The sequence below is a fragment of the Archocentrus centrarchus genome, chromosome 17 (genome assembly GCF_007364275.1).
Source record: "Archocentrus centrarchus isolate MPI-CPG fArcCen1 chromosome 17, fArcCen1, whole genome shotgun sequence".
NCBI classification, from domain to species: Eukaryota; Metazoa; Chordata; class Actinopteri; order Cichliformes; family Cichlidae; genus Archocentrus; species Archocentrus centrarchus.
This window is the reverse complement of record NC_044362.1, coordinates 11,599,060-11,625,940: the sequence shown is the minus strand read 5'-3', so window position 1 is coordinate 11,625,940 and position 26,881 is coordinate 11,599,060. Positions and strand designations below refer to the sequence as shown.

General features: G+C 41.9%; 3 protein-coding genes and 1 non-coding gene across 4 annotated transcripts; 1 reads left to right on the top strand and 3 right to left on the bottom strand.

Moving 5' to 3' along the window:
- The first annotated feature begins 15 nt into the window (after positions 1 to 15).
- selenof (selenoprotein F) lies at positions 16 to 8,180 on the top strand. Its single transcript, XM_030751638.1, has 5 exons — positions 16 to 113; positions 1,830 to 1,997; positions 6,335 to 6,398; positions 6,849 to 6,898; positions 7,018 to 8,180. Exons 1-5 carry the CDS (start codon positions 66 to 68, stop codon positions 7,147 to 7,149), a joined length of 462 nt encoding a protein of 153 aa, XP_030607498.1. The 5' UTR covers positions 16 to 65; the 3' UTR covers positions 7,150 to 8,180.
- Positions 8,181 to 11,224: 3,044 nt separating this feature from the next.
- cldn18 (claudin 18) lies at positions 11,225 to 14,278 on the bottom strand. The gene is made up of 5 exons (XM_030752917.1): positions 14,059 to 14,278; positions 12,674 to 12,838; positions 11,721 to 11,868; positions 11,524 to 11,637; positions 11,225 to 11,321 (listed from the first exon to the last, which is right to left on the bottom strand). The coding sequence occupies exons 1-5, from the start codon at positions 14,276 to 14,278 to the stop codon at positions 11,225 to 11,227; spliced, it is 744 nt and encodes a 247-aa protein (XP_030608777.1).
- Positions 14,279 to 16,328: 2,050 nt separating this feature from the next.
- LOC115796308 (transcription factor Sox-14) lies at positions 16,329 to 17,054 on the bottom strand. The gene has a single exon (XM_030752640.1). The coding sequence runs from the start codon at positions 17,052 to 17,054 to the stop codon at positions 16,329 to 16,331; it is 726 nt and encodes a 241-aa protein (XP_030608500.1).
- An 8,623-nt stretch (positions 17,055 to 25,677) lies between these two features.
- trnap-ugg (transfer RNA proline (anticodon UGG)) lies at positions 25,678 to 25,749 on the bottom strand. Its single transcript has one exon. It is a non-coding gene; the product is annotated as a tRNA-Pro (tRNA).
- Between the last annotated feature and the right edge of the window lie 1,132 nt (positions 25,750 to 26,881).

Below are 26,881 nucleotides of genomic sequence, written 5' to 3'. Positions count from 1 at the left end.
GCCGACCTTCAGTGGAATAAAGAGGTCCTAATAGTAGTTTTCGCTAACAAAGCGAAGGCTCCAAAATGTCGGGAGAGGTGTATCTCCTGTGGCTCCTGTCGCTGCTACAGACGGTGAGTTTGTTAACGCTGAAAAATGGCAGCGCCGGCTGCTGTTTGAGCTGCTTACAGTGGGTGTAGGGGCGGCGGGCCTGCGTTCATCCTCAGGTGAGCCGCATTCCGCTGCACCCTGATCTACACCCGGAGCTGTACCCGGAGCTGCACACTGACGTGGCTCATTCCGAAAACACCCCCGAGCCCCGCGGGAAGCGGTGGCTTTAGGATGCGGTTGTTAGATTTTTGCTGTTTATTAACTAATTATTTTTTTCGAGCCTTGTGTGTTTTTATTTTATTATTTTTTAAGGAGAAAGTCGACGACAAAAAGAAGACTTCCGGTGTACTAAATTAACTGCCTATTAAACCTGTGCACTTCTCAGCGCCGGGTCAAACTCCTGTAGATTAATTTAAAGGTAACCTTTCCAGCAAAAGTTAGACTGTAATATGAAAGTGTTTGTGGGGTGGTTAAATATAAGAGGGCGCTGAAACGAAAGCGGATCATGTTTTCCTGTTGGCGTCTTCAAGCAAAAGCTGTTAAAGTAATAAAGTACGAACAGCAGCTCAGTGTTGTTATTCTACCCCCAGTCCTGTCAGTACTTCAGATCATTGTTTTGTGTTTTAAAATACCAGTGTTTTAGCGTCATTGGGACTCTCAGATGTGTATTTTGATTTAAAGGGGCGATATCTTCTTTTACAGCACCATATATTTCATCTTGAACTCTGCTGGAGTAAATTTACATCATTTACAGTTTAAAATGATTCCAGGTTTATCTTATACTGTGGGCTTGGTGCAGCCTCCGGGTTCAGGTTTTTCTTCTGATTGTCTGCGACTCACAAGCAAAATATTTAATCAGCTGGTAGGTGAGCTGCTGTGTGCCAGAGATGACCATATAAGGGCTATCCCCCCTTTATGCCATCATACTGAGCCGCATGAAGCCTGAGCTTTTGTCTCGCAGTGATTACTCGCATATGTACTGTGTTCTATGTTTAATGTGAGAATTCACCATTTTATCTGTGTGTGTATATACAACAGAACATAAGGAAACGCTACTCTGTCGTTAAGGAGACAGATGTAGAAGTATAGCAGCATGAGGCAAAATCATGTGACATAACTGCTCATAGTTTCTACATAATTTCAAATTATGTAGAAGCTGACAGTGGGGCATACTCACTTGAGTTTTTATTGAAAGACAAAGTTAACAGTGTTGACATTTTAATGAATCTGGGTTTATTTAAATTATTTTAGATTGTGGGCAAAATGAAGCATATTGATTTCACCATATAAATATTACACAAATACCTGAATGTTCCTAGAATGACAACATGATTACTACCCTTTTAAGTACCAATTTAGCTTTTACTTAGAATAAAAGCTACAAATTATAATAAATCATATATAGTTTGGTTTTGTGCAATAATAAACTTCAGCTTTGCCTGTAGTAGTAATAATAATAATATGATCTCTGTTTTTTAAAATTACATTAATATCTAAAATATTTTTAAGATTAAATTAATATTTTGCTAAAATGTTGTTCCTAACACATTTATTCTTGGGGTAATGGTAATAGTGTATCAGTTGTCTTAGTACTTTAAAATCATTGTTGCTAATTTGAACTTTATTAGTAGTTCTACTGTTGTAATCCCACACCTTTGCTCATGAGAAGTAAGCACTTTAGGAAAATGTTGCCTTTTGTTTCTTCCTCCCTTTATCTTTGTCCTTCATCCTTCCTCCAGCTGTCGGCGTACGGAGCCGAGCTGTCGTCTGAGGCTTGCAGGGAGCTGGGCCTCTCCAGCAACCTGCTGTGCAGCTCCTGTGACCTGCTCGGGGAGTTCAGCCTCACCAAGCTCCAGCCTAATTGCCGTCAGTGCTGCCAGCAGGAGGCCCAGATGGAAGCACGCAAGGTAAAGGGAAAAACGGAGGGCTCATCGAGCAGGTCGACAGAAAGCGACTGCCTGTCTAGATTAGGGCACAGCATGGAGTGTGATACATGGAGATTCAGTCTGGATAGGCCAAGTGTAACCAGAAACAAGGTTAAATAAAGGGCATACAGTGAAATTATAAATTGAGAAGGTCTTCCCAATTGTGGGATCTGAAAAGAAAAAATTTTCCTCAGTTGTTAGCTGGACCTCTGTCGAAATGCGTCACGTTTACTGACAGGGCCACGTCCCTCCTCGTTTGCACTGCTACTAAAAACAGCCGAGCTTTAGCCTTCCTTCCTGTTGACACTGTTTGCAGCTGTGTCACACGCAGCCTGTTACTGGCTGTCCGTCTCAATCTTTCTCCGATGTTCAGAGTCGAGGCTCCTTAACCTCAGCTCAGCTCAGGGTCGAAGTGTCAGGTGTTACCATGTCTGTAAGCTGTGATGCAGTGTTACTGTATGCTCACTGCTCTGGATATAACAGCATGGTCAGGACCCGCCTTGCTGTGCTCGGGCAGATAAACACTGACTTAAGTGATGGTGGAAAAACAATGTAATTTTTCCTTGATTAAGCAGGGCCCCCGTGTGTGTGTGTGTGTGTGTGTGTGTGTGTGTGTGTGTGTGTGTGTGTGTGTGTGTGTGGTATCCTAGCAACAGCACCTTGGAAATGTGTAGCACACACCTCATTACACCTCTTGATGATAACTGTGTTTCAGACAGACACTTAAAGCAGAGATTACTCCTCTTCAGCATTTGAGTGAAAATGTCACTTAGAAGAGCAGTTGCCAGTCTCTCGCTGCACTCGGAGGTCTCCGATAGAAACGACAGCGTCACTAAGCACATTTTATCCTCAGGCGGCAACAATTATCTGCCTTAAGAATTCCTTTCAGTGTCTCAGTTGACATCAGTGCCGTATTGTTAAACCTTCAGAAAAATGGCTTACTGCACAGTCTGGTCGATTAGTAAGATTCATTGAGCATGGAGGGCATTGTGCTTACTCATCTTCAAATGTGCTCTTCTCTGCAGAGCACCTGGGTGTAGCAGCACCTCAGCTCCTCGGGGTGTGAATGATGTATTACATCTCTGTAGAGCAGCTAAACCTTTATGAGAGTCACTCAGAACACCAGTGCACAATTGATGACAATAACACTGGAAACTTTAGTTTCTTGACTTTAAAGTGAACTACTTATGCTAATTTCCAGCTCTAAATTTTTTTTTTTTTTTTTTTTTTTTTTTTTTTTTTTTTTTGGAACTGTGCTAGAGTAACTTTGCACAATTCACAGTTCAAAATATTCCTTATTTAAATTTTACTCAGCCTTCATGCAGCCCCTCAGTTCTTCCTCTGTCTGAAACAGTTTTAGCTCCTCTCTCTTTGATTGGCTGCCCCTCTGTCTGTCAAACAGAAGGGTTGAGCAGCAGGTGAATGGGGCTGCTGTTCTCACAACCCAGAGCTTAGTATCTGAGATGACCATATTAAGGATATTGCCTTTGATTGACATACAGATCCAAGAGTTGTAAAAAAAAAATTTAGGAACCAAGTGTTTAGAGAAGTCTCAAGCCTGAGCTTTTGTCCAGTAGGGTCTACTTGTCCTAATGCTGTGTTCCTTTTCCTTGGAAGTTGCATGTGGGAGCTGGGAGTGATGTCACTTATAAGTTGACCATGATCCAGTAGTAGCAGTTGGAAAACAGGCTTTGCTCCCTCTATGGAAGGCATGTCAGTGGGATTAAGGAGGTCCTCGACCGGTACACCCAACTGGATCCTCCGTTGAAGTCAGCAGCACCCCACTTGCGCTATACACCGTGTAGGTAAAGCACCGCTTTCCCCTGACGGTTTGCCAGAATTGCTTCGAGGAAGTCCGAAAGTCTTTTTCCATGACCTCACTGAACTCCACCCACACCTGAGTTTTTGCTCCAGCCACCATCTGAAGAACATTCCCTTAGGCCTGCTGGTACCCATCTACTGCCTCCAGAGTCCCACAGACTAACCAAGCCCAATAGGATGACTCCTTCAGCTTGATGGCTCTCTTTACCTCCAGTGTCCACCATCTGGTTTGGGGATTACCATCATGACAGGCACCAACCATCTTGCAGCTGCAGCTCCATGTAGCAGCCTCAAGAATGGAGGTGTGGAGTATGGTCCGTTCGGACTCAATGTCCTCAGCCTCTCTTGGAATGCTGTTGAAGTTCTGTCGCAGATGGGAGTTGAAGACCTTGCAGGTGTTCCCAGCACACCCTCACTTTATGTTTAGGTGCGCTGGGTCTGTCCAGCATCCTCTCCCGCCACCTGCTCCAACTCACCACCAGGTGGTGATCAGTTGACAGCTCAGCTCCTCTCTTTACCTGAATGTCCAGAGCTATATGGCCGCAGATCTGTTGATACAATTGCAAACTCGATCATCGACCTGCGATCTAGGGTGTTTTGGTGCCACGTGCGCTTATGCACATCCTTATGTTTGAACATGGTGTTTTGTTATGGATAAATTGTGGTTTGCACAGAAGTCCAATAACAGAACATTACTCAGGTTCAGATCAGGCAGGCCATTCCTCCCAATCACATTCCTCTAGGTCTCACTATTGTCATCCACGTGAGTGCTGAAGTCTCCCAGAAGGACAATGGAACCACCAGATGGAGCACCCTCGAGCACCCCACCCAGTGACTCCAAGAAGGCTGGGTACTCTGAAGTGTTGTTCGGCACATAAGTGCAAACAACAGTCAGGACCCATTCCACTACCTGAAGGTGTAGGGAAGCGACCCTCTCCTTCTCGTCATAAGGATGTCCACCCCAGCCCTCTGCCTCTCACTGAGGGCAACTCCAGACTGGTTCCAGAGCCCAGTCTGTGTGTAGAGGTGAGGATTTAGCCGATATCTCTGAGCCTCACGCGCTAGCTTAGCCTCTTTCCCCAAAGGAGAGGTGACATTCTATCCCAATCACCAGCCTCAATAGCCAGGGATTGGTCTGCCAGGGCCTCTGCTTTTGGCGGCTGCCTGACATACACTTCACCCAACCCCTACGGTGCCTCCTGTTGGTGGTGCGCCTACAGGAGTGCAGGCCCATGTCTCCTCTCCAGGCTGCACCCAGCTGGGCTCCAGGGCTAAGACCCGGCCACCAGGCGCTCTCCCTCGAGCTCCCTCTCCAGGCCTGGCTCCAGGGTGCGGCTCCGGTAACTCTGTGCCAGGCAGGGCAAACTGCTCCCTTGGTCTTCCTCTTGTAAGTGTTGTCTGAAACGCTCTTTGTCTGGCCCTTCACCGGGACGAATTTGGAATAGGAGACCCTACCGGGGGCAAAACCCCCGGGACACACAAACCCCTCCACCACAATAAGGTGGTGATTTGTAGAGAGGGAGTTCAGATGCATGCTGAATAATTGTGATAATTCAAAGAGAAAAGGTTGAATCATGTTCATAATCCCAGTGTAAGGAAAAGATTTACTTTGCACCTTTTGTCCTTTAAAGTCTTTGCTGTGTCCCCAAACACAATAAAGCTTTGTGGATTAAAACATGGGATTATACTTTATCTGAATATTTCCTGTAAACCTTTAGTGCTATCTGTTCTGATGACTTCACATGGTTCAGCATTAATATTGATCCATCAAAGCTATTCTCTGTGGTTGATAGGATAACCGTAGGATTAAGACATGCTAGAGCTAAAGTCAAGCTTTTAAAGCACGTTTTTGGCCTTGAAATCACTGATGGAGAGGGTGAGTAACTAATTAACAACATTTTGAAATGTTAAAATGCTGCAGTAGGTCTGGGTAAAGCGATTCATCGTTAGTTTTCTGTTTCCAACCGAGTCGTGACTTTCCACCAATCTTCTGATCTACTGTGTGTGATAAAATGAAAAGCATGGAAATTTAATTTCAGCTGTGCCCGATGGTTTACAGACACAGGGTGGGACAGGGAGAGAACAGGAGAGGATCTTAGCCTTGCATGCGTAATTTAATTTGCTGTGTGAACCGGCCAACCAGGCCATTTACCACTCTCCTCCTTGAAAACGACACGCAGAGCGTGGCCTTGAAATACTGCCGTGACACTCCAATTTCCTCTAACTTATTGTGTGTTGGTGCTGGAGGTTTGATTACAAGTGAGCCCTGCACAAACTGCCATCCATCAGCCCCACTCCATATGCACAGCCTCACAGCTTAATGACCCCCAAGGAGTCGCCCGGACACATTTATGAATCAGGCTGCTTGAATCAAATTACTCCTTCGGGCAGACATTCCACCCCCAGCAGAGCTTCAGTCCCCTCAGACTGTGTGCAGGCACTAATGTGTTGAGTGAAAATCTCTTGGACTGCTTCACATTGTATTTCTCTCTCTGCAGCTCTATGCTGGAGCCATCCTCGAGGTGTGTGGATGAAAACTGGGGCGGTTCCCTCAAGTCCAAGGTGAGTTCTCTATTGAGGCAACATTATTTATTTTGAAACAGCAGCTTTTCCTGAAACTGATCTTGTGCTTTGTGTGAGTCTGTGTCGTAATGGAAGGGACAACGGGACTAAAATGCCAGCAGGACTGTCTTCAAACAGACTTTTGAAGATTTGTTTATCTTTTGTCTCCCACATGGAGACGTGTGGTTAAATTCAGTGTCAGGTTACAGCGGTGTAGTTGCTGCAGCTCGTATGCGGGTAGACGTCTGGATCCCCGCCTGTGCCATATGGCTGATGTTTGTTTGCTTCAGCTGTGGGCATCCTGTGTTTTCAACTGTCTCTTCTGCTGTTCAGACTCTATTCTTGGGTTCTGTTGCAGTTGTCACCCATTCCAGACCTCAGAACTAAAATATAAAGTGTTAACTGACTGATTTATTACCTGCCATTTGTCTTTTTTGTGTTTCTCCTCAGCTTTTGTCAGGAGTGAAAAGCCGAAGATGTTCAAGGGTCTTCAGATCAAGGTAATCATGATGAATCATGTTGCTAATGTACCAGCATCTTTTTGGCACAGTAATTAATTTTGGAATTATAAACCAGATTATGTTGATCAAATGAGCCTCTCTTTTTCTTCACCCTGCAGTACGTCAGAGGCTCAGATCCTGTTCTAAAGCTTTTGGACGATAACGGGAACATTGCTGAAGAACTCAGCATCCTCAAGTGGAACACAGACAGCGTGGAGGAGTTCCTGAGTGAAAAGTTAGACCGAATATAGACAGGAGTCCAATTATTATTTTTTTAAATTTTTCTTTTTTTAAAATTTGGAATACTCAAAACAGCTCAGTCCCCCCAAATTACAAATAATTATTTATTCACTGCTTTGTAGTTTAATCTAGCTGTGCAGATAGTTTCTCTGTGAGGTTTATGCCTCCACCTTCAGGTGAAGGGGATTTTGTTTGTGGTCCTCTGACACATTCATACAAATAATCATTCATAGCTTGTCTGTGGTCAGGCTGCTGCAGATTAACACCATACACACCAAATGAAGGTAGCAGGTAAACTGATGTTGCTGTAAATCAAATTTCCCACATTTTAATACCAACAAATGAAATTCAGTTAATCTCATTTATTTGCTTGTGGCAGAGAACTCAGGAGACTTCAGAAAATTAAGATCTCTCTGCATGGTTGGAGATTACTAGAAGCAAGTGAGCAGATACATTTTTGTAGTTTGTGTGAACTGAATGTTTAGCTATTTACCAATTTGTACACAACTTGGCCTTTTATAGCTGGTTGCTGAATCTCTGCTCTGTATGACTGTTTGGTTATTTTGTATCTGAAAATCATGACTGTCATCTGGATTTTACCAAGCAGCTCATGTGAGACTGAAACAACCTAATCTGAGTCTAAAGTTTCAGCTTTACAGATCAATCATTGCTCACACCTTTAGGTTTGAAACTGTCTTGCACATCATGATCAGTTTTGTCCGTCTGCGGGACCTCACATTCCCTATCTGTCTGTCTGATATTCTCATATTTTTTTTTTTTGGTACTGCTCAACATTGTGATTAATGGCGTTTGTCGTATGAGTGAATGAATCCTAGTTCCTCTCCAAATGCAGATGTCTTTGCAGAGGCACACATTAGTGAAGAGCTCGCAGGAAACCAGTTTTGGGATGTGAGATCTGATGTAAATTTGTGTTCTTTTTTCTGCATTTTCTGCTCTTAAAGAGAAACTGGATTTGTTTTGGAAGCTTATCAGCTGGTGAAGTGATGGACTAAATATGCAACAATAAATGAAATATCTGATAGCCTTTTTTTTTTTCTTTTTTTCAACACTAACACATTTGTAGTCTTAAGCACATGATTGTGGGTTCAGGTTTTGAAACTGAAGGTATGACTTTACTGACACCTAGTGGGTTTTTTATGACATATCAGGTCAGTGCTGTGTCCAGTGAGCATAGGCGGAGACATTACATGTTTTTAAATGGTCTTGTCACACTCATATAGCCCCCTTTTCTATCACAATAACTGTTAAAAGATTTTTTTTTCAGCTGCTACTTTCTTTTGCAGTCATCTTTGGGTTTTGGTAAACATGCCCATAACATCAAATATAGACAGAACAATACAATTACAGAGCCAGTTGAGATGTGCTACCTTGTCTCAATGAAAACCTGGACACCTGTACCTCATTTCCACTGATGTGATGCAGCTGTTGGTACTGGACTGGCTCCAGTTCTGTGATGGTGCCTTTTAAGACCCAGCCCACATTTTTACAGGTTTGAGGACTGATTGTTACGGAACATTAACAGAAGTTGGAGTCATTTCCACAGGAAGAAAATCACGGTGATTACCTGTGGGCTGTATCTGCCATTCACGGGACATTTCTCATAGTTGCCCCTCCCATAGCCACCTGATAGCAGGGGTTATAACTTTGGTGCTGATTCCAGCTTTTGGGCACCAGCACCGTGTTGGTGAAAAATTATTTGTCAGCCTATTGGATTCACTGACTGCATAGTGAGCTGGTTACAGAACATATTTAGTGCATTCAAACTTCTACTACACCCATACCTGCCTGGTTGCTTGTGTCAGCTTTAAAGTTGCCTGACCTTATTACAGATCTCACTTTACAACAATATATTTGTTTACTGGGTTGTTTGTGAAGGGAAGAGGAAACACTGACACAGAGATAAAAAAAGTGTAGTAAATGCCAGAATTTACCAGATCTATCTGTTCCTTTCACTTATCAGTAAAATGTACACCATTACTACAAGTTGGTTACAGACTGCTACTCGTAAACTAAGTACTTACTGTGGCTTGCAAAAGTATTCATACCCCTTGAACTTTTCCATATTTTGTCACATTACAACCACAAACAAATAAATTTCACTGGAATTTAATGTGAAAGACCAACACACAGTGGTTACAATTGTGAAGCGGAAAGAAAATTATACATGATCCAAAACATTTTTTACAAATAAACTGAAAAGTGTGGTGTGCAAAAGTATTGAGCCCCCCTGAGTCAATACTTTGTGGAACCACCTTTTGCTGCAATTACAGCTGCAAGTCTTTTAGGGTTTGTCTCCACCAGCTTTGCACATCTAGTGACTGAAATTTTTGCCCATTCTTCTTTGCAAAACAGCTCAAGTTCAGTCAGATTAGATGGAGAGCGTTTGTGAACAGCAGTTTTCAGATCTTGCCACAAATTCTCGATTGGGTTTAGGTCTGGACTTTGACTGGGCCATTCTAACACATGAATATGTTTGGTTTTAAACCATTCCATTGTAGCCCTGGCTTTATGTTTAGGGTTGTTGTCCTGCTGGAAGGTGAACCTCCGCCCCAGTCTCAAGTCTTTTGCAGACTCCAACAGGTTTTCTTCCAGGATTGCTCTGTATTTGGCTCCATCCATCTTCCCATCAACTCTGACCAACTTTCCTGTCCCTGCTGAAGAGAAGCAGCCCCAGAGCCTGATGCTGCCACCACCATATTTGACAGTGGGGATGGTGTGTTCAGAGTGATGTGCAGTGTTAATTCTCCACCACACATAGCGTTTTGCATTTTGGCCAAAAAGTTCAATTTTGGTCTCATCTGACCAAAGCACCTTGTTCCACATGTTTGCTGTGTCTCCAACATGGCTTCTGGCAAACTGCAAACGGGACTTTTTATGGTTTTCTTTTAACAATGGCTTTCTTCTTGCCACTCTTCCATAAAGACCACATTTGTGCAGTGCACGACTAATAGTTGTCCTGTGGACAGATTCCCCCACCTGAGCTGTGGATCTCTGCATTTGGTCCAGAGTCACCATGGGCCTCTTGGCTGCATCTCTAATCAGTGCTCTCCTTGTTCGACCTGTAAGTTTAGGTAGACGGCCTTGTCTTGGTAGGTTTACAGTTGTGCCATACTCTTTCCATTTCTGGATAATGGATTGAATCAGTGCTCCGTGAGATGTTCAAAGCTTGGGAAATCTTTTTATAGCCTAAGCCTGCTTTAAACTTCTCCACAACCTTATTCCTGACCTGTCTGCTGTGTTCTTTGGACTTCATGATGCTGTTTACTCCCCAATATTCTCTTAACCAACCTCTGAGGCCATCACGGAGCAGCTGTATTTGTACTGAAATTAGATTACACACAGGTGGACTCTTTTTAGTCATTAGCAGTCATCAGGCAACTTCTGAATGCAATTGGTTGCACTCAGAGAAAAGGGGGCTGAATACTTTTGCACACCACACTTTTCAGTTTTTATTTGTAAAAAATGTTTTGAATCATGTATAATTTTCTTTCCACTTCACAATTGTAAACCACTTTGTGCTGGTCTTTCACATTAACTTCCAGTGAAATATATTTCTGTTTGTGGTTGTAATGTGACAAAATATGGAAAAGTTCAAGGGGTATGAATACTTTTGCAAGCCACTGTATACTTTATTCTGCAAATAATCCTACTTTACATACCCCATATGCATATTCAGTAAGTTATCAGTAAATAAATACTTGGAGCAATGACGACCACTGTGCACACATAGTTTAGGAATCAGTGTTTTATTTTCAGACAAATAATGATTACACAAAACTCAAGTTAAAAAAAAAAGCTTCAGATACATTTAGTGTGCGAGTATCTCATAACCACTGAGATACTTCAGCTTCGTCTGAGATGTGCATGTGAAAACTACATATGTAGCCACAACTATTTCCTTAACTCTTGCAGCTGGACAGATGTTAGGATGTGAGACATTACTGACTTGTATTATCAGAAAATAAAAAGATATTGAATGTGTACATGAAGCATGCTGAATGTGTAAAGCTGAAAACACATTTCTTTGGCAAATTCAGACCGTTGGTGTTAACGCCGTGGCTGAAGTTACACATAATTCTGGTTTTTCTTGCCTCCCTCTGAATGGTAATCCATCAGCTCAGTTTTGTTGTTGGACTGAGGTTTGTAAGCAACCCCTGGGTAACTGGAAAGGAAGCAAACAGCATAAAAAAATAAAAATGTAATTGAAAAGTTATTTTTTATAATTTGCGAGGGAATGCTTCAAATTAAAACAGCAGCACAGACTGTCACAGAAAGTTCATTTTCTTTCAATCTTTAGTTATACTTTAAAAAAAAGTTTACAGTCTCATCAGCTTGTAGCATTATAAATCTCTGAGGGGAGTTACCGTGGTTTCTCATCCTTCACCATCTCCCTGAAAGCCAGAGACTTCAGGATGCCACCAATGAGCAGAACGCCCCCTCCGATCCAGGCCACAAACAGTGCCGGGCCGAATGTGTAACTGGTAAAAGACAAACAAGACCTGTTGTAAGCCCAACAGTGGAATGATACATACAATTACATACAAGCAAAATAATATCATACGTGGGCATTCCTTCTCCCATTCCTCCACCCATTCCCATGCCCATCCCCCCTGCCATCATTCCTCCTCCGTAGTTGGAGTAGGTGGACATCTTGAAACTGGCCACAATTTGATTGGCATACATGGAAGCTCCTGCAATGCCGCACACACCTGAGAGAAAGTGAAAGACAGGAGCTCAGTGATTTATCTACCTCATGGAGAAACTGCCAAACTCAGCTTTGTCACACACTGGTACAATGGATGTAGTGGATGCTCATATTAAACACTGACAGTTTTGAATAATGAGGTTGAAGTAACCCCTGTGGGCCATAAACTCGGGCTTCAGACTCATCTAAGTGCTCAGTTTCAGACAGTCTACTCTTGCACTCTAATGAACTGCTGTAAAAGTTACATAATGATTTTAAAATAATTTACAGTATGGTCACTGTAAATTTTACAATAAAAGTGCTGGGAACCCTGCTGCCGGTATTTTAGAGAAATGTACTTTTTTACAGTGCAGTGTGTTGTCATGCACGGTGTCAGTGGGTCATTCTATATAAAATTAACCAGATCTGAGAAAAGTTCACAACCAACCCACTCAGACTCACATCTAATGAAGGTATGCAAAATTTTACCCCCATACTATGAATATTTTTCTAGTTACAGACCCTCAAAGTGCATAGTGGTGGGTTCAAATTTGGCACTTATTAGTCAAATATGCTCTAGTAGAGTCCAAGATTAGAAATATGGAGCTGAGCATAATAGGTCTGCTTCAAATGTTTCCTGTTAGATGTACACATATTTTCTTTATCTCTAAACTTTTTTTGTTGTTATGGATCTCTTCAGAAGCCAAAAAAAAAAAAAACCTTCATGTTTTCACACCTCAGAATTTCAGTTCAGTTTTTAATTGAAAAAAACAAACAAACAAAAACATGTTGAATATGCACGAGTGTTTAGGTCTGGTCAGCACTGATACCTGCGATGATGAACATGATGCCAGCAGTGAGGCTCATCTTGGCCTTTGCGGTGTCTTGCATCTTGTTCATTGTGAGGCAGCTCAGGGAGAAAATTGATATCCCCGCCCCGAGCACGCTCAGCACCACACCCACTATCATCAGAGCTCGCACAGCCTGGAAGAAACCTGGTGGACAGAAAACACACAGACATTAACACGTTATGCTGACTTTAATGAACCTAAAACCACTGATGAGTCTAAAAGCATTACAAAGTGCTGTCACTTTGTAATCATCTATCTGAGAGTTAGACTTTAATTTTTATAGGACTAATTATCCAAATAAAATGTGTATTCAAAGATGTGAAGTGTGTTCTCTTACAGTAGATGTACTGTTGGGAGGTGCCCTTTGCTTGTTGTTTGTTCTGTTTTCTGATAACTGAGTCTCGGCCTGGCCATTAGGACAGAAGTGCTAATGCAAACAGTGATAGGTGTGGGCGCTGCGCTGGAGGGAGTTTGAGGATGTGAGCATAAAAGCCATAAAATATATCTTCTTTTTAACAGTGAGATGTCCTAATCTAGGAGCCCAAAGTTTTCACAATACCAAAGGTTTGATCTATTTTAGGGACAGTTTGGATTCAGGGTTTTGTCTTAACTTCCTCTTTACTTAGTTTTTAAATATATATATATAAAACTCTTTTTGAAGACAGCAAACAGAATCATTTAGACATCTGAGTCTCAATAAAGCCTTGTCAGGTTTTTATGTCCACCAAATTATCAGAAAGTAAAGCTAAAGAAAAATATGTAAGTGCAAAATATAATTTCAGTTAGTTGTTTTTTGGTTTGTTTGTTTGTTTTTCCACAGGTACAACAAGTGTATAACAACCTGAAAATGACATTTCACTCTGTAAAGGTTCTGGAAGGTTTGGAGTGGGGAGGTTAAGAAGCTGCGGCTCTTCACGGCGATTTACAAATGTGTGGCATAAAAGGGACGTGAGAGGGAAGAGATCTTTTTCTGTTGCTTTTACACATTTCATCATAGCCTCAATGATCATCTGAAACAACCTTGTCCTGTGTTATTTGAGAAGAACCATTTAGGCCCTATTAGATCTTGACATACACCCTCGTCCTAACCATCTACTGGGAACTCGTGCTTTAAAGCATTAAAATTAGTAAATTACAGCGTTGCTCCTATGTTCAGTGAAAGTCAAGGATCTCTTTTTAGAGCAGACAGAGGAGAGTTTTCATTTCCTTGGTAAGAAAAACTCCTGCAGCTGTGGTCTTGTCAGTGAGGGAGATTAACAGTCTGAATATTTTCAATATTTAAGATAATTTAGACTAATTGGAATCCAAACAATCAGTCACTGGATAAGATCTGCAGATTAAGACTCATGAGAACTTTGTCATACCTGAGTAGCCCAGGAGGCCGTAGAGCGGGCGGCACTCTGTGAGCCCAGCAGATGTCGTCTCACAGTCTTGCCACAGACCCTTATAGGTATAAACAGATGTCACGACTTCCGTCTGCCTGTCCTTCACACTCCAGTTGTTCATGGCCGTGGCTGCAATGAGTGCGGCTGCACCGATCAAGCCCAAGATGAAGCCACCATTTTGTAGAACTGAAGGCGCCATCGTTGTTCAGTACTTCAGAAGCTGGAAAATATACTTCTGGAAGAGCGCGCGTGTGTGTGTGTGTGAGAGAGAGTCTGCCCAGGGTAGTTGCGTCAAGTTTAAATAGATTAATAGATACTACTTAAGTATAATTGAGTCTAGATAAAGGTGTCAGAGGTGAGCTGATGTGCGGTGTGCTGTAGAGAATCAAGATGGGCAACGAGGTGCTTTGTAGTGATGGTGATATGCGGTGGGTGGAGGAGACTGAGTTTCACCCATGGGTGATACGACAGCAAGGGTTGGGCTACCAAGAGGTGTGGACACAGTGGCGATAGGCACACCTGGCTCCTCTGCTAGTGTTTTAATGTAAATATGAGAAACAAGGGTACTGTTTCAAACAGCTTTCAGTGAATTACAGACCGTTTGTCAGTGCAGAGTCGTTAGTAACTCCCTCACAGCCCCCCCCCCCCCCCCCCCCCCCAAAAAAAAATGCAGGAAAATTAATGTGGAAATATGTAGAGGTGAGGAAGAAGTGACCCATCAGGTCTGAGTTGATGCACTGCAAGAGATAAATGTAAAAATGTTGATCCCATCTGGGAGGTTAGAGGTCACACAGGAGGATCTGATATTTTGGTTAAGATGATTGTCATCAACACGCAGACTTTAAACCTGAAACTTTATCCTAACAACTCTCTCCTCTCTGGAGCTGCAGGGAGTCACGTAAAAACCCTCTGCCTCAGACGTCGTCGTGGCCGAGAGGATAAGATACAGCTGCAGTTTCCCTGCTTTAAGATGCATTTAGTGAACAAATACATATTTAGACACGCATGATTTTTCAAGTTACACTTCCAAACACATTACACTTGTTATGAGCTGTTGTACATCGAGACTAAAACTCTGTGCTTTCACTCTGTGCTCTCTTTCTCGCTTTACAGAAGTGAAACAAACTGTACCTCATACAATTTCCATGATTCTGCTTATCACTTGGTCAACAAACGGGGCATGAGATAAGTTTCTATTATTCGCTTATCATCTCACACACACACACACACACGCTCACACACACACATACACACACACACACACACACACACACACACACACACACACACACACACACACACACACACACACACACACACACACACACACACACACACACACACAGAGGGAGAGCGAGAGAGTCATGCAGTAGTCAAACATGACTGGACTAGAAAATGTAATTTTGTAATGTTTGTCAGTTGCTGTGAAGTGCCTGTGATGTGTTAGTATCTGTTTGTCTTCAGTGTAAGTCTGTAAAACAGCTTATCAGGAGATGGTTTAAATGAGTCGGTTCAGTCATGCAAACACACTGCAAACTTCCCCCCAGGCTTAACACAATGGTAACAGTGAAGTCATTATTACGACTAATGTGTGACATAAACTATGATTACCGGCTTCTCATTAATATTATTTATCAAACAGCAACTGACCCGCTGCTTTACGTGATGAAGTAAAATTGTTTACACAGTCTTAATGCAGTTCTTTACAAGCAGCATCCAACATACAATTATAAGGCAGCCCCTCTGAAAACATTTATTAGTCCCACTCCAAAGTACAAATAAATAAATCAGTGAAAACAGTCCTACTGATCCCGACAAGTATTCCGTGGAACGACCGTCCAAATGTAAGAACAGATGTCTCAAAACCACAAAATCTGACTTTTCTGTAAGCGTGGTAAGGGAGGGGTCTATAAATTCAGCTTTTGTGTTGTGTTGATCCTAGTTTCAATTCTGTGTTATGTATGTACACTGCATTTAAACTGAGCAGGTTTTTCTTGCAAAAGAGTAACAATTTAGTATCATTACAGTCCCCTCAAATATTTTTTTCTGTATTTACATGGAATGAGAAGTAATATAGGGACTGCTTTTTTTGTTTTGTTTTGTTTTTTGTAAATCCATGATTGAAATATCTGCGGTGACACTAATATTTAAATGTAATAATTTTGCTTAATAATTTTAGGATGAAAGTGTGACTCTAAACGAGCTCCTTTCCCCCTCCTGCCCGTGCGTCTTTATGCGTATCCAGTCTGTCACACACTGGAGTTGGATGAAGTGTACGAGTCCATTCCGCTCTTGGTCATCCCTCCAGGAAAGAGAATATACGCCACCTGAGGCTGTAAACTAGCTGCAGACCAGGCGCCACAGTTACACGGGATCACGTATCCCGGGCCGGTAGGTGATGGGTGAGTGTGGGTGTGCTGTCCGGGGCAAGGCAGACCCCCAAAACCTCCAGTCTGGTATCCAAAAGTGTGCGCGTTGTAGGGCACAGCGCCTGCGGTCAGTGCGTGCGGTATGTCCGCCATTCGCTGGACAGCTCCGGTGCTGAAATGTGCCACCGGCTCCAGGAGGGAGAATGAGGAAGCGGAGGAGGCGGGAGCCAGTAGAGCTCTGGCTTTATCCCCGGGAACGAGAAAAGAGTCGATGGAAAATCCCTTCAAGTGTTCCGCTGCGTCCCCCAGTAAAGACGGCAACGGGAAAACGAAACGGTCCCTCTTCAGGAGACTCTTGGGTTTGCGCCGGGGTCTGTACTTGTAGTCCGGGTGCTCCTTCATGTGCTGGGCTCGCAGTCTCTTGGCCTCGTCGATGTAGGGACGCTTCTCAGAATCAGGGAGCATTTTCCACTCCGCGCCGAGTCTCTTACTGATTTCAGAGTTGTGCATCTTCGGGTTTTCGCGGGCCATCTTTCTCCTCTGGCCTCTGGACCAAACCATGAAGGCGTTCATAGGTCTCTTGATGTGATCTAAAGGTTTTGCCATCGCAGGTACTGACACATTAATTAAAGCACTTACTGACCGTACTTTAAATGAACTTAGTCCTCCAAAAAGCTCATGCTTCTCTGGTGCCTAAAAGGAAAAGTGCGAAGAACTCTCGGGGATAGCCAGAGAAATATTTTAAGAAAACACTAAGTCCAAATTGACTGAAGCATTCGCACAAAGTGGAGCTGAAAACTTCATAAAGCAAAAGCCTCGGCGTTTGAATGGGAGTCAGATGGAACCAAGAGGAAGCTTGTTATGGATGATGCAGGGCATGTCATCCTACTCATCATCACACCGCTGTCACGGCGGGCCAAGCCAATGGGAATGAGAGAGAGCACTGTAATCCCCTCACAAAAACTGACTGTAAAGGCCTACAACATTTGAGGGACACCCCTCTTTTCCCTCTCCAACAGTTTTTAGTCTCTTCAAATCTCTACTGAGACAAGCACAGGCATGAAAACCAGGGAAGAAACTGAACTGCAGAAAACTAGAAACTAAAAGGATTTGTATGAGTGGTTTGAAAGGTTTTGCACTACAGCTGCCGGTGGCTCTAAATACCTCATGTGCACAATAGAGCCTGTCCTCCTTTGAAAAAAAGGAAGTCAGCTACCCCTTACTCACAACCCGACCCGGATTTTTTTTTCAACATAGTTAGACATTTGATTGTTTATTCTGACAGCTTTATTGAAACTGTACACTATTTTTAGGGAAAACTGCCTCACAATTAGTACCACATCGGTTCTTGCCCGAGGAGCCATGTAGATCCTGTGAAATCTCTCTTTATTTTATTTTGTCTTTTTTGTTATTTGTTGTTGTTTTTATGTGCATTATAATTTTATATTACACATTTTTTAAATTACATTTTTGTAGCTGTTGTTTTTTTCTATTTCTACTCTTTGTCCTCTTTTTACTTTTTTACTGTTTATTCCATGCATTCCTGCGTACTTACATACAATCCATGTTTAACCAGCTCCTATTGATTTTAAATGTATAGTGTAAAAAAATACTGTGTCTAAAAACAGTGCTATCAGCCTAAAGGACTGAATTACAACATGTAACTCCTCTCAAGCTGCAAAAATTCAGATTTCCCTCAAACTCAGACGGCCCGTCTCTTTAAATATGACCCTGCATTAAACAAAAATTAAATGGGAAAGCCCGCAGGTCTTAGTTGGAGCTTCTCCTGTCTTTAGTAAGGAATACAACAACAATACATTTCCAAACCATATAATGATCAGCCTGAGATGACTTATAAATAAGTGCTATTTCATCAATTTGAGTTTAATTTCCATATTCAGCCAGATGGTTATTAGAAAGAAACCTGTCAGCGTGGCTTTTTGCCTCTTTGCCTTAACGTCCGACTTTTGCATGCCAGGGGTAATGTCTTTATCGGTAAGTAGGCTGTAAAACTGACAATGATCAGACCTCCGGCACAGATGAAACTGACAGTTCGGACAGCTGCTCTCGTGACGTGGTCCAGCCTTAAGAAAATACATTTTTGTGAAAACTCTCAAACTTTCACCCTCCTTTTTCTGCAAAGCCACCCAGCGGGCCTCTGTTCTCTCCAAACTTGCTTCCACGTTTGCTGCAAAATCCGTTTTTACTCTTACTTTTTACAATCCTCATTTAAATTCTATCCCATGACACAATGCAGGTTTATTATATATCAATATGTGCATGAGTGGCCCATCTCTCCCTCCTTCGTACTCTATGGGATCAATATTAATCAGAGCTGTAATTCACAGGCACTGGGTGACTCCATTGATTGTTACAGGTTTAATAATTACTATACCTTATCTGATCACATTTATGCTTCAGCTTTCTCATCTGTTATTGAAATGACATTGTTAGAAACTGGGCAGTAACTTAACTATAAACTATATGTAGTTTATGTACATATAATTTATTATTACCTTTTATTCAATGTAGTAATAGTGGGTTAGTGTGTAGAATATATAGACTGCATAGGCTCTTTTCCACAACTTATAACTGGGTGTCTAAGTGAAAGCTTCCAGCCCACCTTAAAGGCACCCAAAATGACTTCTGCAAAAAGGATTGTATCCACAACAGAAGCATGACGTGTTTGTCTGTGAACAGGCCTGTGGTGGTCAGTTGAAGCTCAGGGTTTAGGTTTTGGTTGCAGCGATAAACTCACATATCAGGGAACCAGCAAGAAGGGGGCCTTTATTTCATTTACCTCCCACAATCAAAGGCACCGCAGGCCTCTTCAAAGGCAAAATAAATGGACATAAAAGATCCAGTAGGGCGCAACGCATCAGTGGTGGAGATGATAAGACGTTTTCAGGGAGCTTTTTTTTCTCTGGGTTCCCCCACAGCAGACGGGCTGGAGGGATAAAGTGATTGGCAGCAGGGGTCAGACAGCTGATCTGTCTCCTCATAGCTGTGCTGTTATCTCCTGTGCGGTAGGTTCAGACGGGCCCTCGCACGCAGGAGGCACCCACTGCCACACAGAGACAATTATTGCTTCCACAGAGGGACCACGTTTTAGAGGGTTTTTGACAGTCTGAGAACAGCAACGTGCGAGGTAGACTGCATGAAGGGCAGCGTGGAGAAATTATCTTTGTCACTGGTATTTGTCTTTTTTTTTTTTTATCCTGTGCAAAGCTCCCTGTTGTTTTAGTTGGGGAAAAAAAAAACATGTGTTGTGTGTGTCAGTGTTTGGAGTGACTTCTAAGAAAGGGCAGCATTTCAACTCTGGAGAGATGATGTGGGGGGAAAAAATGGGTTATAAGAAAAACTGCCAGCAGCACAAAATGGCTGTCGTAATCCGGTTATCCCCAAGGCTCTAAAGATACTGGTCCTCTCCTTAGGAGTCTATCTTTTCTTCTTATGTCAAAACTGTCCTCTATGCACTCAGGTGGATTAAGGAGTCACACTGTAGAAAGAAATTGACAGGTACAGAAAGACCTGGGGGTGAAAAGGAAATGAAAGACGACACAGAGAGGCAGGCCGGGCACTCGAGCCGGGGAGCGTGCCAGCGTCTGGCAAGAAAAGAATCTATTAAGTCAAGTTAATGTTGAGGGGAAAACTGTTTCTGCTAATTTACCACATTAATTGACTGCATATTTATTGGCAGACCTGATTACTAATTACATAACTCTTAATCTAATGAAATAGCTTTTTTGTTAAATGAAAGACTGATGAGTTTGACAGGTATATTGTTCACTGATGTTCCAGCATGAGATTGGGTTTAATGGAAGCTCCTCAAGACTGTCCCTTAGAGCTGATTACTTTCTGGATGGATCATACCATGGTGCATTGTTAAAATAAAGCCCCACTTCATATTCACTGTTTTAAGTGAGAGTCAGTTGGACGTCAGCTGAATTGATTAGTCCAATAAGAGAAAATGAACCTATTTTAACCAATTAATCATAGTTTAGAAGAAGGTACCCTCTTAAGATCATTGCAGAAAATTGCACCAATGGCTTGAAAATCCTTACTACAAACTTACTACTGCCCAATCTTGTCTATTGGGAGGTAGACCAAAGCTGCTACTAGGAGTATTTAGCAGAATTTGGTCTGGTACTGACAGGGCTTGCAGCTACAATTATACTTTGTTCTTGTAAGAGCACGGCATGACCTGAATTTGCTGACTGGGTAAAGCTAATAGCTTACAAACAATGGCTCCTTTAAGCTGATGATAGGAAATGAAACAATGAGATCATTTTCTTAATGATATAAAAGGTAGATATAGGAGCCTATAACATATGACTGGAGAAAAACTGTTACTTAAATTTATTTAACATCCTTCATGGGGGATATCTTTAAATATCATGCTATGATGTGCTGTATTGTTTTTTTTCCCAGTTTACTTTAACATATTTATTTAACATGAATATTCACTCACTGGACAATTTATTAGGTATACCTCTTGAACTGCTTGGAATTGCAAATATGTAATCACCCAGTCACATGGCAGCAACTCAATGATTTAGGCATGTAGACATGATCAAGACAGCCTGTTCAAACTGAGTGGAAGAAAGGCGATTTAAGTGACTTTGAAACAGGCTGGTGTGAGTATTTCAGAAACTGCTGATCTACTTGCATTTTCTTGCACAACCATCTCTATGGTTTACAGAGAATGATCCAAAAAAAGTGAAAATATCCTGTGAGCGGCAGTTTTTGAGGCGCAAATGCCTCGTTGAGGTCAGAGGTCAGAGGAGAATGGCCAGACTGCTTTGAGCTGACAGGAAGACAACAGTAACTCAAATAACCACTAGTTACCACCAAGATATGCAGAAGAGAATCTCTGAATGCACAACACATCCAACCTTGAAGCAGATGGGCTACAGCAGCAGAAGACCACACCGGGTGCCACTCCTGTCAGATAAGAACGGAAACTGAGGCTACAATTCACACTGGCTCACCAAAATTGGACATTAGAGGATTAGAACAATGTTGTCTTGTTTGATGAGTCTCAATTTCTGCTGTGACATTCAGACATTAGGGTCAGAATTTGGAGTAAACAACATGAAAACATGGCTCCATCCTGCCTGTATCAATAGTTCAGGCTGGTGGTGGTGGTGTAATGGTGTGGGCAATATTTCAGCAGGATAACACACCATGTCACAAAACTCAAATCATCTCAAATTGGTTTACTGAACATGACAATGAGTTCATTGTACTAAAATGATCAGATCTCAATCCAATAGGTGGAACAGGAGATTTACATCATGGATGTGCAGCCAACAAACATGCAGTCCATGCTGGTAATAGCAATGTGTACCTGATAAAGATACAGATATTCCTGATGTCAACTCATTATGGACAACTGCTCACAGAATCTGTTTCTTCCATTCCAACCTCTCCACCACCATGGGCAAGACCAAAGAGCTGTCAAAGGACATCAGGGACAAAATTGCACAAGGCTGGAATGGGCTGCGAGACCATCAGCAAGAAGCTTGGTGAGAAGGTAACAGCTGTTGGTGCGATTATTTAGAAATGGAAGAAATATATAATGACCATCAATCATCCGCAGTCTGGAGCTCTGTGCAAGATCTTGCCTTATGGGGTGAGGATGATCATGAGAAAGGTAGTGGCTCATCCCAAAGCTCCATGATAGGAGCTTGTTAATGATCTGAAGGCAGTTGAGACTGCAGTTACCAAGAACACCACTGGTAACACACTACGCCATGATGGATTGAAATCTTACATCAAGAAAGCACATATATGGCCTGTCCTAAGTTTGCCAGTGACCATCTAAATGATTCAGAGAAGGCTTGGGTGAAAGTGTCATAGTCAGATAAAACCAAAATCGAGCTCTTTGGCATCAACTCAGTCCGCCGTATTTGGAGGAAGAGAAATGCTGAGTGGTGAAGAACACCATCCCCACAGTCAAGCATGGAGATGTAAACATGTTTTGGAGCTGTTTTTCTGCTAAGGGTACAGGATGACTTCACAACATTGAGAGGCCAGTGGATGGGCCGTGTACCTTCACTCAGCAAGAACACCGAAGATGGGTTGTGGATGGGTCTTCCAGCATGACACTGACCCACAACATACCACCAAGGCAACAAAGGAGTGGCTAAAGAAGAAGGACATGAATCTACCTAGCCAGTCTCCAGACCTCAGTCCTAGAAAATCTGTAGAGGGAGCTGAAGCTTCAAGTTGCCAAGCAGAAGCCAGGAAACCTAAATGATTTAGAGTTTCTGTAAAGAGAAATGGGCAAAATCCCTCCTGAGATGTGTGGAAACCTGGTGACCAGCTACAAGAAACATCTTACTGCTGTGCTTTCCAACAAAGGTTTCTCCACCCTTGTTGGAACTAAGTCATGTTTTGCGTGTGTATCAAATACTTAGTTCACTCAATGACATGCAAATCAATTTATAACTTTTATGTAATGTGTTTTTCTGGATTTTCTGTTGCTATTCTGTCTCTCTTCATTAAAATGAAACTGCCATAAAAAATAGAGACTGTTCATTTCTTTATAAGAGAGCAAACTTACAAATTCATCAGGGGATCAAATAATCACCCCACCCCCGCTGATTTTATTTGCATGTCAGTTCCTAAGGCTGAGGGTTTTTTTTTTTAACCTTAATGTTACAAAAGCTGTGACACCATGAGTGTAGTGGGTTGCTGAGTAAATGACTATCACTCCGTTAGTAAAAATAGGGCAGTCTAGAGTGATGCCTTGTTCACTGTAAACAAAAAGGCAGATAATATAAAATCATTTTCAGACTGTCTTGCTAATGCCGATCAGGAGCAGGTAAACACTCACCTTAAAGGTTTTATGCATGATAAGTAATAAGCAATGGCGTCATTTCAACAGTTAGAATATTTGGCTTCTGCCTGACATCGTGAAGTTAGAGTTCTACACTGCCTACATGTGATAAAGAAAAGATCATGAAAACAAGGCACAAGTGATAATATCTGAAGTGACTGATGAGCACTTGAATTTAACCAAAAAGCGTACTGTACAATCAGCAATATTTAAAATATATCCAAATATATCCACAACCAGAATAAAATTTAAATGGCAATCTTAATTTTTAAGAACAGTTACATACCTATTAAAAAAGTTACATGGGGAAAGTTTGTGTAATAAATCAAAATGTTGAGCTTGTCGTGAGACTTCCTGATGATGTACACCTGTAACCTCAGTCATCACATATATCAACAGACAAACTCAGCAGAAGAGTGAAAAAATAATGATTTATTGAAAAAAATAGTTTCTCTCCTGTTTTGTTTTTTTTTTAATTAAAATTTTGAGCTTATTTATAAGATTTCAGTGAAGGTCTTAGAAGCAGATAAAGATCCTGATATGAAAATGGCCCAAGTGGTTGACCACATCGATCTGTTGTGCTTAGCTGCACATCACTGTCCATGATCTGAGGGTGTACTGACAGTGTTTGAGAAAGGGTAACCTACACTGAGTCCACCTTAGGGTTCTGTTTTTTTTTCCACTGGTGAATGCATTTCCATCTGATGATGTGGAAAGCTCTGATGCACTCAGACTTAAAATTTTGCCATTTCAGCTGCAAATAAATACACTGAAATCCCGAACCATTCGAGTTTAACAAGAGTTTCTGACACTTCTGAGCAGCCCATTAGGAAACGTTTCAGCGGGAAAATCCTCAAGATTTTCAGTGCTCCGGGGAGGATTTCACTAAATCTTGTGCTTATTCTCATGATACTTAGGAAAAGTAAAGCGGTTTTAATAGCTTTCCCCTGACACATTGATGGTAGAATATGCTTCGGCTCTGTGGCAGATAGCTTCAATCCGAGGTCGACAGAGAGAGAGAAGGGGGGGAAGGGGATCGGCTCGTGTCTGCCTGCCAGTACGCTTTCATAAGGCCCCATCTAAACTAAATTAATACACTTCCTCCAACATCTGAGGATAAACCTGAGGGCCACATTACTGTGGCAGCCCCTATCAGCCAGCTCATAATACAACCCAGTCAGCAGTCAATGAGATACATTTGCAACCAGGCATTTGTCAGCGACTCAGTGCCACGGAGGCAAGAGATTTAAAATGTCCTGCAGTAAATTAAGTGCTGCTTGAAAAGTGAAAGGTGCCGGCTAAGCAGGCAGCTGCTTACTTTAAATGACACACTGGTTAAACGGGTGTGGTGATGGTTGGAGGCGAGAACTGAACCAGAGGCTGGAAGTGTTTGCCTGGTTTAAAATGTCTAAAAGAAGACTGAATAAAAATGTAAAACATGTTTACTAACTGCATGTTACTCTGTATTCATCTTCTACTTTAAATTTGACAAAAATAAATACATAAATTAGAGAAGAATTTGTGTCCCTGTTTGTTTGAAATTCTGCTAAGAAGTTTCTTTTGGACTGAAGAAACAAAGAAAAGAAGCAGAGACATTGCTGTGGTTCTTTACATGGATCTCTCTTGTTTGCTCTCTCACACGGGAACTTTAATTCTTATCCAAAGCTGAACAGGAGTCCTTTGCCATGTTGTCAGGTTGGGTACAGGAAACAGGCACATAAAATATATAAAAACTTAGATGCCTCATCTTATGAAGCCAATACAAATGTCAGAGCGTGCTGCCACAAGGAGGCTTGTGGAAACAATAGAAATAATGTAGCTTCTGTAGCGATGATATGCTCGCTGTTACAGAAGGGGAAAGAGGCTGAGCAGAGGCTTTCCTGAGTTACATTAGAGGGAGGAGGGCAGAGATGCTGTCACAATGGAAGGCTCTGATAAGCCCTTACTGGATGAAGACAGAAAGGTATCAAGAGAGCAGATTTTTAATGGTCCCTCTGTGCCACTAGAGTATGTAGGCTACAGAATGATTAGAGGCAGGTGGGCAGGTGACACAGACTCATAATATATAACAGATGAGCGAGGAAAAGGAACTACTTTTATTTATTTATTTTTTGACTATTGTCTTTTGACCAGGAATCTATTTAGAATATCAAAAACAGCAAAACACCTGCCCGCAGTACTGCCAGAAATCCACAAGAGATCAGTATAATGCTGAGTGTTAGGACGCTTGCGAGCTTAGCGTATTTTTAGAAAACGACTCAATAATTGATGTCTATTTCTATAAACCTTTTGTTAAAACTAATAATTCAACGTAATACACGTCCTTAAGAAACTATTGCGTGCTGTGGAAAAAAAAATAATTGTGATTCATGGTAGGAAAATACTGGGCTCGTCCGGGATTTGAACCCGGGACCTCTCGCACCCAAAGCGAGAATCATACCCCTAGACCAACGAGCCACCTGAAAACCAACCCTAACACATTAATTATATACTATGTTTACGTCTGTAGGTAGAATCAGAAAAGAAATGTGACCTTTCCATCTGAGAGGACAAGTGGACCCAAACTATGCCAAAACCCAAAGTGCTACCAGGTCCCCTCACTCTGCAGGGGTCAAGGGTTCAGGTCTGCTATTATTTAGATTCCTTACTGATTCTCTTATAAAGGCAATCAGCATGGTTTATTACCTCATAACATTATCTAGAAACAAGAAAAGACAGTCTAATTCAGCTGTGCAGCAGCTGCACTGCATGAGGTTGACATCATTGAGAAGCTGTCAGGAAAAAATACCAGTAATGATAAGCATTTGGAACAGGCTGACAAATGGAAGTGTTTCTCAAATCACATCCCGATCTCCAGTATAACCCACACCACCCAAATCTATCTGCTTGGTCTGGAGGGTCTGTTGTTTGGTAACTGAGATAAACCAGGCAGATAATACTGGCATATTAATTCCATTATTAAAGCCAGTGGCAAGCTATAATTGCAAGTTGTCCCGATTCTTTGAAGTTGATGCCTTTTTGAGTGAGAACCAGAGTGTGACAGAATAAATGAGCAGACTCTGAAAATATCATAAAAATACACCTATAAAAATACTACAAAATGAATGAGAAAAAAAAATCTCGCAACAAGGTCTGAAGTTTTTGAATGCGTCACACAATCTTCCACCTTCATGAAACCTCAGCTAACAATACTGTAGATGTTTAGACTTTCATTCATTCCTCTTAACACTGTGAGGAGTGGAATAATTTTACATTTCACATAATGTGCTTTTTTTTTTTTTTTTTTTTTTTTTACTATTTATTTATTTTATCCAACTTAATTCAATAGGGTTTGGAGAAATGGTGCTGACAAAAAGACAAGAGGCCGAGTTGGAGGTGGCATAGTTGAAGATGCTAAGATTTTCACAGGGAGTGACCGGGACGGACAGGATTTGAAATGAGTGTATCAGTTTGAAGTTAGAGACGCAAAGCTGTTTTTTTTAAAGATGGTTTGAACATGTACAGAGGAGTGATAGTGGATATATTGGACAAAGGATGTTGACTATGGAGCTGCCAGGAATGGAGGAAAAGAGGAAGACTTCAGTCAAGG